At 40.1% G+C, this 13,753-nt stretch overlaps 1 protein-coding gene across 4 annotated transcripts in view; it reads left to right on the forward strand.

The window, feature by feature from the left end:
- LOC122548418 overlaps window positions 1-13,753 on the forward strand; it is a 208,612-nt gene that overhangs the window by 166,192 nt on the left and 28,667 nt on the right. For 3 of the 4 annotated variants that reach the window (XM_043687046.1, XM_043687048.1, XM_043687050.1), the window contains 4 exons: window positions 320-468; window positions 2,561-2,687; window positions 4,143-4,196; window positions 5,203-5,348. In XM_043687046.1, the coding sequence (XP_043542981.1) occupies window positions 320-468; window positions 2,561-2,687; window positions 4,143-4,196; window positions 5,203-5,348 (476 nt within the window). The remainder of the gene's footprint in view (window positions 1-319; window positions 469-2,560; window positions 2,688-4,142; window positions 4,197-5,202; window positions 5,349-13,753) is intronic. The other variant, XM_043687047.1, reaches the window with a different exon arrangement.

Genomic DNA, 13,753 nt, shown 5'->3' on the forward strand with positions numbered 1-13,753 from the left:
GGTTCCCCTCACCCTGCCACGACTGAAATTTCTCATACATTTAGAGGTTTTCAGGAGTGAACTTATTCACTGCACTTTGTGTTTTGAGCAATGTCTAAGTTGAAAGCTAGATAAAATGTAATTATCCACTTTAAACCTAATGGAGTTGCTCCTGTTTAGTTTTTGGCTGTTGTTAGTGTTGTCAGAATTGCTGTGTGACGTTATTGGTTTTTGCTGATTTCAAATTTCACTGCTCAGGAAATGTCTATTGAGATGTAAGGATGAATGTTTTTCTTCAATCCCCATTCAATGACTTGCTATTGTTAACTTAACATTGCAGGTTATTGTGTATGAAAAGCCTTTCTTTGAAGGCAAACAGCTGGAACTCAAAACAGATGTATTCAGCTTTGTTGAAGGAGTTGAAGAATCAGCTTTGTGCCACACTTATCCATTCACAAACGTTGGCTCGATGAAAGTTTTAGGAGGATTGTAAGTTGTATTTACCCATTTGCAAACATTAATTTTAATCTTTTTGATGTGGTGTGCAAATTGATACGCTTTGAACGAGTACATTTACTTTCTATCCAGTATAAATAGTTAAAACCGTAATTATAGAGATGCCACAGCTGTTCATTCTCCATAATTTGGTACAAGTATTGCACCTGGCGCTTTGCTTCATTCATGAATAAAGAAGCTAAATTTCCCTATAGTCTCATCTTTATTTGTCTCAACCTATTCATAATGCCATAGAATGATCAGCCTTCTTGAAGAATATTTAACACACCATGAAATCTACTGAGCAGATTAGATAGATTGACATGAGTTGTAAGGTTGTATCCTGATTGATTTGAGAAGAATAAATTTCCATTGGTTTATTAACTGTAATGTAAGATTAATCTACATCCATTGTTATTATCCTTCTCAAAAAAATGCTTTATACAATTAAAATTGATGCAGACCCTTCAGCAAAGATTGACCTTGCTGGCAAAGGCATCATATAGCAGTTAAAAAGACAAATTAAGGCATTGAGACGATTAGACACATGCCAGGCAGTATTTTATACTCTCTCCTGTGACAAGTTTGGAGGCATAAAGCCATCCCCATTCCGATTAAGATGACAATGGGGATGCCCATGGCCAGCCTTTCCTTTCTTCAGCTGTCAGTTGAGGCCACTAACACTCAACGATTCGATATCAAACCAATAGATGGAGGGCCTGTCACCATACCAGGGGAGCATGATGATTAAACATGTGGGGATCGCTTGTGGTTGGTATCCCAGAGGATTGGTAAGGTACTCAGTGCTTGACGGTGGATGGGGATGGGAACCTGTGGAGAGGCATCTCCTGCCCTTGCTGCTGACCATTCGCCACCCCTCCCCCTCTCACGACCACCACCCTGCACAGACCTTCTCTCTATTCATTACCTCTGGGCTGGGCAATCAATGATCCTGGGCCTCCATTGAGTGTGATTCCCAAGCAGCTACCTTCTCCTCAGTGATGGTGAGAAAAAGCATTGTTGCCCTCTTTTTAACCAATACCTCTTGGACATCTTCCCGTCCTCCAGCATTCACATCTTTTGAAGGCCATAGTGGCCCATGGATTGCCTGATTGGCTTGTAACTCAGAAGGGCTTCCCTCAAAACAGGCACCACAAGTCACCCAGCAGCCGAAACATCCATTGACTCCATAAAATATCCCTCAGTTTCTGATGAATGAGCTATTGCTGATGCTGCAAAGGTTAAATGATTTGCTTCTCATGCTGCAGTCAGTATTGCGAGAAATGTCTGCCTGCAATTGCACGTGGAAGAGCTTTTATGTATTCCACATGGTGTCATGACATGGCAGCTATAATCACCCCCTCAGAAGAAGTGGAAGGACCACAGGCCCTGTTGATCATTGTCAAATGCAGTCCACTGCAAATTGTTGCATTTTGTATTCAATGAAAAGCAAGAGTATTTTAATGCAGGGAGGCAAGCTGCAAATGAGCTTGAGCACACTGAATAAAGTCAGAGACTGTGAAACATCCAGGTGCTTTAGAAAATAGAGAGCAGAAAGGCAAAGTGGGTAGAAATGAAACGTTATATTTAACTAAAATGAAATGCATATAAAATGAACCAAGAGTTAAATTTAAATAAGCTGGTAAATTATGTCTGGAAATAAATTTAAATTTAAAACTTATATTTAAATAAACGTAAACTTTAATGAATGTAAATACATGTTCAATACTGTTTAGACATGATCTAGAAGATGCACTTGGAGGACTAGCAGTTCCATCCAGCATTGGGAGATTGAAATGTAATATATCTAAATTGAAAATTGAACAGATCTGAGGACACCTCAAGTGAACATTATATGCACAGATTTGATAATCCCTTTACTAGTCAGTTCTCCTGTCTTGAAGCTTACATTGTTTAGGTCTACTTAGCATGTGTACCTTTTTTATTTGCAATTAGCTTATAGCCTTTGTTCACGCGGTATTTCAGAAAGCAGAGCCATTTCACTTCATATAAAGTTTTCAGTGTTAACTGAACACAGTTGACTAATAATGGTTCAGTCCATGAGATGTTTTTCAATTTCTCCTAGTTGGGTTGGTTATGAGAAGCCTGGATTTCAAGGCCATCAATATGTTTTAGAAGAAGGCGAGTACCAATCATGGAATGAATGGGGAGGCTACAATGAACACCTTCAATCTTTGCGCTTTATCCAGATCGTAAGTTTTCTTTTGCTTAGTGCAACTTTATAATTACAGTTTGGCAGATTTTATTTTTGTAATTAAGTTGTGTTTGCATTCTTACCCACAGCCCTTTCCTCATTCTGGAAGTCTTTCTGTTGATGACTTGTGTAAACACGTGATTCCATATGTACCAATAGGATTCTGTCACCTTTCTTATTCTTTATGTATGCCTCGAGAGTGAGGACTGCTAGAGAATTGTGTGGCTTTTGGTAATGAGTCTCAAGTCTAATCCAATAGTCACAAGTGCGGTTTCCAGCAGATCTCCTTTAGCAGTGAGCTGGAATGAAGCATTAGATTGCAAGAAGATAAAAGAAAGGTGTCTTACAGCTTGTCAAGCCACCCAACCATTCAATATGATTGTGACTTCAACTTCTTATTCTCACTCTTCCCATTTCCCTTGATTACCTGAAAGACCAAAGCTTCCTCTATCTCACCCTTAAATATATTCCATGATGGTGAATCCACAATCCACTGGAGTAGGGAACTCCAAAGAGTCACCCTTTTATGTGAAGAAACATTTTCCCATCTCAGTCCAACATGTTCAGCCAAGATTTGTTCCTTGTTCTAGATTTCCCACCCAGGGGAAACAAGATGTCAGTGACTATCCTGTGAAGTGCGCCTCCCTTTTGTAATCTTGAGTGTTTCAATAAGATCACTTTTCATATTTGAAAATCCTGAGCATATAGATACGACTTATTCATCCCCTCATCAGAGGACAACCTTCTCATTCCATGGTCCATTTCTGAACTGGCTCCAATGTAAGTATAAACTTGCTTTAAAATGGAGACTAAAATTGCGCACTGTATACCAGGGGCCAAGTCTTGCAAAGGTTACTGGAATCTGTGGCGCTGGCTGGAGAACTGACAAGTCCCTCATGTCATCTGTTTTTGAGAAGGTTTGCCACATCTGTAGGACTCAGATATTTCATAAAATGAGAGCATATTTTCCTCTCGTGCCAAATACTCTGGAAGATGGATATCTCACCAACTGAGGACTTCTGACCAATTGGATAATGTACTCAGTACTCTGTACTCAGTAAAGCTACTGGGGGTGTGTGATGGTTACTACAGGTAGAATACCCACTATAGGGATCTATGAACAGGTGAGTGATAGCAAAGGGTATGATCTCATGCACAATTGTCACAAAACTGCTTCATTCCTGTCTTTAATCTCTTGGAAGAAAGGTGAACATGCCATTTTGTTTCCTAATTGGTGGCCGTACCTTAATTTGAACATTTCCATGTTCCCCATGTTAGTACACCCCAAGTCTGTGTACATCGACACAGAAAGGTTACATTATTTCTAAACAATATTTGTTTTTCTATTCTTATGGTAAAGATTAATAAACTTGTGCATTCCAACATTATACTCTGTCTGTCATCTCACTCACTTAACTTGTTCAGTTTGCCCGTCTTTGTGTCCTCTTCATAGTTTGCCTTTCCGCTTAACTACGCTTTGACAGCATACTTGGACAAAGAATCAGAGGTAAATGTATCTAAGTCTTTAAGGTAGATTGTATGTGTCTGAGGTCTGCCTCTTAATTTGAAAATGTCCCATATGTCCCCTTTTACTGCTGAATGTCCATTAACCGATACTTTGTCCGTGCTATTATGTCACCATCAACACCATGACCCTTTATCTTGCATAATAACCTTTTGTGCAGCACTTTATTTAATGTCATTTTGAAATACCAAGTATTCTATATCTTTATCAATTATCTGTACTATTTTTTCCTCTCCCTTTCTTCCAGCCTCAATAAGCTAAGATCAATTCCATTTCCCTGTCACACACCATCATGGCTGAAGATAACAATCTCTGCAATGCAAATAATCAAATCTGAAACTGAGTTAACCTGTCCTAGTGCTGTACTGCGCAATACATTAATGGGCTGGACTGAGAAGTCTATCTTCAAGTGACATAAGTCTGTTGGAGAACTGATAACTCAGTTATATTTCTAATGTTGGCAGAGGAATAATCCATTTTGTGAAAGTTCATTAATTAACATTGGGTTGGAATATACCAACTACTTTTTAACTTTAAAATTCATGATGGGAAGCTCCACATACACACACAGAGTAATTATATCTTTGTAGTATTGTATACTACTTTTCAAATAAACTATAGTGGCAAAGCAGAAATTACATTTTTTAGAACTCTTTGCAAAAACTGGAAGAATTTATTTTTTTAGCTTCTATGTATTTTCTGGAATTTACAATGTTTTTCTTTCTGAATTGAAGGTGCCAGTGTTGGACTGGAGTGTACAAAGTTAAAAATCACACAACATCAGGTTATAGTCGTTTTCGGAGCACTGCTCCTTCATCAGGTGGTTCATCAGGTCATCACAACCACCTGATGAAGGAGCAACGCTCCGAAAGCTAGTGCTTCCAAATAAACCTGTTGGACTATAACCTGGTGTTGTGTGATTTTCAACTTTCTTTCTGAAGGGTGCTATGTGTTTATAAAACAATTTGTGTACTTTTTATATTCACAGAACATGTCCTCTCCTGTCATGATAATGTATCGTGAAGCAAATTTCTCTGAGAAAGTTGGAAATATTGAAGTAGTGGGACCCATCCCAGATTTGCATGATACTGATTATGGGTTGAGGACAGAATCTATAAATGTGCTGAGTGGAATGTAAGTTCAATCTAATTATTTTAAAATAATTGTTGAACGATCAAATATAGTAGTTTACTAGAAAGGAATTGAATTCCTTAAATATTTTTGCTATTTTAATTCAGTAACTACACAAGTAAGGTTTTAAGAAAGTTAGAATTCATGGCTAACATTTAATATTCTATTCCCAGCCGGTCTGCACTCACAGGACAGTGCTAACTACATTACATATAACAATGACTACAATCTGTATTTCTTGGTAAAATGATAAAATGATAGCAAAATGTATGAGTTTTTTAAATTCTTCAGTTAATGAATGGCAATAGATATTAAGCAAATATACTCATGGGCATTGTGTACCAATAAGCTATTTCTGACTAAAGTTGGTGAATGTGGCTAATGATTTGTTCCAGAGTCAGACCTGCAGCCAGCCAGCAGTCTCTATTGAATCTAGTCATCTACCCTTGACCTTGAAAGGTATCATTATCACTAAATCACCAACATTGAGAGTTAGCATTGATGGAAAGATAATTGGAGCAGCTTTATAAAGACTGTGCATATAGGAACATGTCAGGAGCTGGAAAGTTTGCAGCACGGAATTCACCTCATGATGTCTTAAAATCTCTCAATGGTTTACAAGGCACAAGTTGGGATTATGATTGAATACTGCTGACAAATGTGTTGCTGGAAAAGCGCAGTAGGTCAGGCAGCATCCAAGGAGCAGGAGAATCGATGTTTCGGGCAGGAAATTCCTGAAGAAGGGCTTATACCCGAAACGTCGATTCTCCTGCTCCTTGGATGTTACCTGACCTACTGCGCCTTTCCAGCAACACATTTTTCAGCTCTGATCTCCAGCATCTGCAGTCCTCACTTTCTATTGAATACTGTCCATTTCGTGATTGAAAGCAGCTCCAAAAACACTTGAGAAGCTCAATACTATCCAGGACAAAGCAGCCTACTTGACTGAAGATTATCCACCATCTTTAATATTCATTCCTTTCACTAGCAATGCACCAGTGGCAGCAATGTCTGCTATCTACAAGATGCACTGAATCAACTTGCAATACTCCTTCAATAGCATCTTCCAACATACAGCCTCTATCACATAAAAGAACAGGTGGACAGATATTTTGCCCACCTATCGCCATTCCACTTACTTTTCATAGAACATAGAACATAGAACATAGAAGAATACAGCGCAGTACAAGCCCTTTAACCCTCGATGCTGCACCGACCTGTGAAACCAATTCCATCACGAGTGTAAAAATCACCGAATTAGTGTAAAAATCACCGAATTAGTGTAAAAATCACCGAATTAGTGATTTTCCCTTAGCCCCACCACCCCCCACATTTATTTGTCAGCCCCTTTGCTCCTCCCCAGTCCTGATGAAGGATTATGCCTGAAACATCGACTCTCTTGCTCCTCAGATGCTCCCTGACCTGCTGTGCTTTTTTCCAGTGCTAGATTTTATCTACTTTGACTTCTCCACCATCTGCAGTCCTCACTATTTCCTATCATTTACAAATATCCAATCAAATTGATCACCATGTTGATTTGGAACTACATTGTCATTCTTCACTGTTGCTGTGTTAAAATCCTAGAACTCCTTTCCTAACTGACCAATGGCTGTGCCTGCACCAGATTAATTCCTGTCGTTCAAGAAGGTAAAACTCTTCTTATGAGTAACCAGGGATGGGCAACAAATGTTGACCCTGTCAGCTTTGCCCAAAACCCCAGAACTAATAAAAAGAAATACCTCTTGCAGTCAATAGTGCCAAATGACAGATGGTCTATCTGATACTGCTCTTTTGCACCACATATAACCCCATTTTATTGCCAACAAATCCATACATGGTTGTACCACCTCCTGGAACCAAAATTGCAACCAACTGGTAACTTTGTCATCACTCTGTTTGTACACCACGTTACTTTAAGAACCGTGGTGTTTACCAAAGCTACAATTTGATGAGCATGATGAATGACGAATTACTATTATCAAGTTGTGTGCAGGAGAACACTTGGTTTAAGTGGATTTGCTGCAATTCCTACATATCAAGATATTTGGTCTAACATCTTCCCTAATGACATAGTTACATATTAAAATTGATTAACCCTTTGGTACTATCTCCTCAAACTTTAGAAATCATCCTTCCAAATTCAATCTCACAAAACTTCTTGGAATTAAATAAAAACACCATTAAATCGTTTTGAGACATTTCTGCTGCCAAGGATATAAAGTAAGATATTCATTATCTCCTGAAAATATAGTTTCTCATTCCTGATATTAAGACCTCATCTCTGTGCCAAAGTATGCTCAATAATTTATTCATAGAGGAAATCTGAGTGATAAGGTTTTGGCCAGCCAGTAATCCCTCCAGCAGAATAAGGCATCTTCATTTTTTTAACATACCATGCTGGACCTTCTATCATCTAACATCCCCTCGTCAGTTACCTTTGGACATATGACAAACCTGAGTATCTCAAAGGTGCAAAAGCATAATCCTTAGCTAACCTGGGGCTTTTATGTTAGAGTACCATTACTCTTACAGTGCCATGTTACTATCAGAAAAACAAGCTCAGAGTCCCTCAAGGAGTATAAAATGTGCAAAAATGGGCCCTGACATGTTTCCACCTTTAGAATGAGGCATACGGAAATTATGACAAGTTTGCCAGAAGATATAAATAGCAGAGCTGAGAGGCAGAAAGCATAAGGCATTCAATGCAATAAAGTTGAAGTCACATTTAAATTATTTGAAGAGGAAAACTGAAAGGTATGGGAGTGGGTAGAAAAATGGGATTAGATTTATGAGCAGTATCACACCGGAGCAGCCTTGAGCAAGGAAGTCTGTTTCTATGCAGAAACCTTTGATGAAACTGTCAGTTGAAGATCAGAAGGGTAATAAAGATGCTGGTGTGAGAAGCTCATGCTGGTATAGGAGGAATACTTGCTCTGAACTTTGATTCAAGCTCTCTTTGCTCTCTATCTGTAGCTATTTAAAATGCTGCTTTGGATCTCCTCCTCCCACTCTTCCTCTTCTTGGGTCATGTTTATATTAGCAGCTGCATTTTTCAATTAAATTCACCTTAGCAAGTATAAGCAGGTAGGTGGGTATTCGAGGTAGATGGGTGGGCCTTCTTTATGAATGTTCTCATACCACAACACTTCTAAATGGAATCAGGAAAGATCTTTAAGGAATGGCTTTCAACCCAGTTGCAAACAATCTGTAACTTTTAAATGATGTAAACTAAACAGGCAGGAGCAGGCAATTCGAAATTTTTACCTGGTGATTTGGAGAGAGAGTGCTAATTGCCTAAGATAGGTGTGCCACAAATGATGATATTATTGAGAGTAATTATGACCATTTTGTTTTCTTTATAAGTATCACAGAGAAGATTAATAAGCAAGGAATATTCATGTAAATTTAGCTTATTTGTGGTTTTGGGCAGATAACAGCATTTTTCTGCCAGCAATGCTTTCATACATTTTACAGCCCAAAAGCACCTACTCGTGCTTGGTTTGTTATTGGTAAGTATCTGGAATTAGAGTTCGGGTTTCATTTCAAGAAGTTTCATTCACAAATCCATCTTAGAACATGCCTTACCACCTGAGGTGTGATCTTGTCACAGAATAATGGATTATCATCAGTACGTTTTTGGAAAGGTTGCTTAATTTTGTCTTAGTGATTGAACATGATATAGAGAACTGACTAATTAAGATGTCTACCACAATAAAACAAAGTAACTTATTTGTAAGTATTTCATTATTTATTGAAATGCTACATGATTCAAACCTGCAATTAATTATTGCTTAGAGGCATTAGTAAGAGTAGCACATTTGAAAGGGTTGGATCATGCAAGCTGAGACTTAAGCAGTAGTAAAGTAATCTGAATTCTGAATTCAGTGGTAAGCTTAAACATTTCTTCAAGTATAATTTATATGATTGACAGATTTTTGGTGGTGTTTTACATTGTCAGCAGGAGGCTACTTATCCAGGAGTCAAGAGAACACTGCTGTGCTAAAGGAGGACACTATGGAGGTATTGGGTGATGAGGCATTTTGGGTGGAGCTGAGAAATAAGAAGGATGCAGTTACATTGTTGGGGCTCTGTTACAGGCCTCCCAACAGTGAGCATGAGGTAGAAGAACAAATAGGTAAACAGATTATGGAAAGATGTAGATGGAATAGGGTAGCGGTGATGGGAGATTTTAATTTTCCCAACATTGACTGGTATACACTTAGTGTCAGAGGTCAAGATGGGGTAGAATTTGTAAGAATGTGTCCAGTAGAGTTTCCTAGAACAGTATGTCAATAGTCCGACGAGAGAAGGGGCCATATTGGACCTGGTATTGGGGAATGAGCCAGGACAGAAGATGCGGTGGGGGATTTAGAACATAGAACATTACAGTGCAGTACAGGCCCTTCAGCCCTCGATGTTGCGCTGCCCTGTCATACTAATCTGAAGCCCATCCCACCTACACTATTCCATGTACTTCCATATGCATGTCCAATGACGACTTAAATGCACTTAAACTTGGCGAATCTACTACCGTTGCAGGCAAAGCATTCCATACCCTTATATTCTGAGTAAAGAAACTACCTCTAACATCTGTCTTATACCTATCTCCCCTCACTTTAAAGTTGTGTCCCCTCATGTTTGCCGTCCCCATACGTGAAAAAAGGCTCTCCCTGTCCACCCTATCTAACCCTCTGATTATCTTGTATGTCTCTATTAAGTCACCTCTCAACCTTCTTCTCTCTAATGAGAACAGCCTCAAGGCCCTCAGCCTTTCCTTGTCAGACATTCCGTACATACCAGGCAACATCCTAGTAAATCTCCTCTGCACTCTTTCCAAAGCTTCCACATCCTTCTTATAATGCGGTGACCAGAACTGTACACAACACTCCAAGTGTGGCCATACCAGAGCTTTGTACAGCTGCAGCATAACCTCCTGGTTCCGGAACTCAATCCCTCTATTAATAAAGGCCAAAACACTGTATGCCTTCTTGCCACCCAGATTGACAGGGTTGTTAACTTTCAGGGATCTGTGTACATGGACACCGAGATCTCTCTGCTCATCTGCACTCCCAAGAATCTTGTCATTAGCCCAGTACTTTGCATTCCGATTACTCCGTCCAAAGTGTATCACCTCACATTTGTCCACATTAAACTCCATTTGCCACCCCTCAGCCCAGCTCTGCATCCTATGTCTCTCTGCAACCTACTACATCCTTCGTCACTATCCACAACTCCACCGACCTTAGTGTCGTCTGCAAATTTACTAACCCACCCTTCTAAGCCCTCATCCAGGTCATTTATAAAAATGTCGAACAGCAGTGGACCCAACACCGACCCTTGCGGTACGCCGCTAGTAACTGGACACCAAGATGAACATGTTCCATCAACTACAACCCTCTGTTTTCTTTCAGCAAGCCAATTACTGATCCAAACTGCTATGTCTCCCACAATCCCATTCCTCCACATTTTGTATAAAAGCCTACTATGTGGAACCTTATCGAACGCCTTGCTGAAATCCATATACACTACATCAACCGGTTTACTCACATCCACCTATTTGGTCACATTGTCAAAAAAGTCAATAAGATTCGTTAGGCACGACCTACCCTTCACAAAACCGTGCTGACTGTCCCTGATCAGATTATTCTTTTCTAGATGGTTATAAATCCTATCTCTTATAACCTTTTCCAACACTTTACCAACAACTGAAGTGAGAGGGGAACAGTGACCACAGTTCTGTAAGTTTTAGAATACTCCATAGACAAAGATGAGAGTGGTCCTAAGGGAAGAGTACTAAACTGGGCCAAGGCCAATTATATCAAAATTAGGCAGGAGCTAGGAAATGTGGATTGGATACAGCTATTTGAAGGGAAGTCGACATTAAATATGTGGGAGGCTTTCAAAGATAGTGCCGGATAGGCATGTCCTGTGGAAGGCAAAGGATAGGAAAGGCAGGATTCGTGAACCACAGATGACAGGAGAAATTGTACAACTAGCCAAGAGGAAAAGGGAAGTGTAAATAAGGTCTAGGCAGCTAAGAACAGAATAAGCCCTGGAAGAATATCAGAAGAGTAGGACAAGTCTTAAACGAGGAATCAAGCGGGCTAAAAGGGGTCATGAAATAGCTTTAGCTAGCAGAATTAAGGAGAATCCCAAAGCATTTTATTCTTATGTAAGAAGTAAGCAGGTAACTAGAGGAAGGATTGGTCAACTAAAGGATAATGAAGGAAGGCTGTGTGTCAAACCTGAGAGAATGGGTGAGATTCTGAATGATTACTTTGCATCAGTATTCACTGAGGAGAGGAATATGATGAATGTTGAAATTAAAGAAAGACGTTTGATTACTCTGGATTACATTGACGTAAGTAGGGAAGATGTGTTGGATAGGCTAGAGGTTATTAAGGTGGACAAATCCTCAGGACCGGATGGGATCTATCCCAGGTTGCTGAGGGAGGCGAGAGAGGAAATAGCTGGGGCCCTGACAGATATCTTTGTGGCATCCTTAAATACAGGTGAGATGCCGGAGGACTGGAAGGTTGCTCATGTTGTCCCCCTGCACAAGAAAGGTAGTAGGGATATTCCGGGTAACTACAGACCAGTGAGCCTGATGTCAGTGGTGGGAAAGTTGCTGGTGAAGGTACTGCGGGATAGGATCTATTTATATTTAGAAAAGAATGGGCTTATCAGTGATAGGCAGCATGGTTTTGTGCGGGGGAGCTCGTGTTTTACCAACTTAATAGAGTTCTTTGAGGAAGTGACCAAGTTGATAGATCAAGGAAGGTCTGTTGATGTCATAAACATGGACCTTACTAAGGCGTTTGATAAGGTTCCCCATGGCAAACTAATAGAGAAAGTGAAGTCACATGGTGTGTAGAGTGTTCTAACTAGGTGGATAAAGAACTGCTTGAGCAACAGGAGACAGAGAGTAGTAGTTGAAGGGAGTTTCTCGAAATGGAGAAAGGTGACCAGTGGTGTTCCACGGGTCAGTGTTGGGGCTACTGTTGCTTGTGATATACATAAATGATCTGGAAGAGGGCACGGTGGTATGATAAGCAAGTTTGCAGATGACACAAAGATTGGTGGAGTAGCAGAAAGCATAAGGGACTGTCAAAGAATACAGGAGGATGCAGATAGGCTGGAGAGTTGGGCACAAAAGTGGCAGATGGATTTCAGTCCAGACAAATCTGAGGTGATGCATTTAGGCAAGTCTAATTCTAGAGCGAATTATACAATGAACGGAAGATTCTTGGGAAAAGTTGATGGGCAGAGAGATCAGTGAGTGCAGGTCCATTGAACCCTGAAGGTTGCTGCATAGGTGGATAGAGTGGTCAAGAATGCATATAGTATGTTTGCCTTCATTGGACGGGGTATTGAGTGTAAGAGCTGGCAAGTCAAATTAAAATTGTACAAGACATTGGTTCGACCACATTTGAAATACTATGTACAGTTCTGGTCGCCACATTACCAAAAGGATGTGGATGCTTTGAGAGGGTGCAGAGAAGGTTTACGAGGATGTTGCCTGGTCTGGAAGGTGTTAGCTATGAAGAGAGGTTGAGTAGGTTAGGTTTGTTTTCATTAGAAAAAAGGAGATTGAGGGGGGACCTGATTGAGGTTTACAAAATCATGAAGGGTATAGACAGTTTGGATAGAGATAAGCTTTCTCCCATGGTGAAGGATTCAATTACCAGAGGTCACACTTTCAAGGTGAGAGGTGGAAAGTTTAAGGGGGATACACGTGGCAAATACTTCTCTCAGAGGGTGGTGTGTGTCTGAAATGCGTTGCCAGCAGAGGTGCTAGAAGCAGGCATGGTAGATTGATTTAAAATGAGTCTGGACAGATGCATGAGTAGGTGGGGAGCAGAGGGATACAGATGCTTAGGAATTGTGTGACAGGTTTAGATTTGGATCGGCTCATGCTTGAAGGGCCAAAGGGCCTGTTCCTGGACTGTAAATGTTTCTTTTCTTATATTGTGGTAAGTATTGGGGGCAGGGGGAGGATGGAACTGGAGAAGATCTAGAGTTGAGATGTTGGAAAGGAGGATTAAAAAGAGAATCAAAAAATGACAGGTTCCATGGAAGATCTGGAAGTAAATGTTTAAAATATAGGTTGCAAAATGTTTCTCATTAAGAGAATTATGGGGACATGAGTTAGAATTGAGGAAATGTTTGATTAATAGGTGAAGCCAGCTATTTCACACTGCTACTCTGCATCAGAATCCCAAGTTATGTTCACTATTAACAGGATGCTGCTATCAACCCAAAGATGTGTAGGTTAGGTGGGCTTGGATCGGCACAACATCGAGGGCCGAAGGGCCTGTACTGCGCTGTATTCTTCTATGTTCTATGTTCTATGTACTGCCTTTCTCACAAATATAACATGATGCATGAATCTTCATGCCAGTGTATTG

The sequence above is a fragment of the Chiloscyllium plagiosum genome, chromosome 3, assembly GCF_004010195.1.
Source record: "Chiloscyllium plagiosum isolate BGI_BamShark_2017 chromosome 3, ASM401019v2, whole genome shotgun sequence".
In the NCBI taxonomy this organism is placed as follows: domain Eukaryota; kingdom Metazoa; phylum Chordata; class Chondrichthyes; order Orectolobiformes; family Hemiscylliidae; genus Chiloscyllium; species Chiloscyllium plagiosum.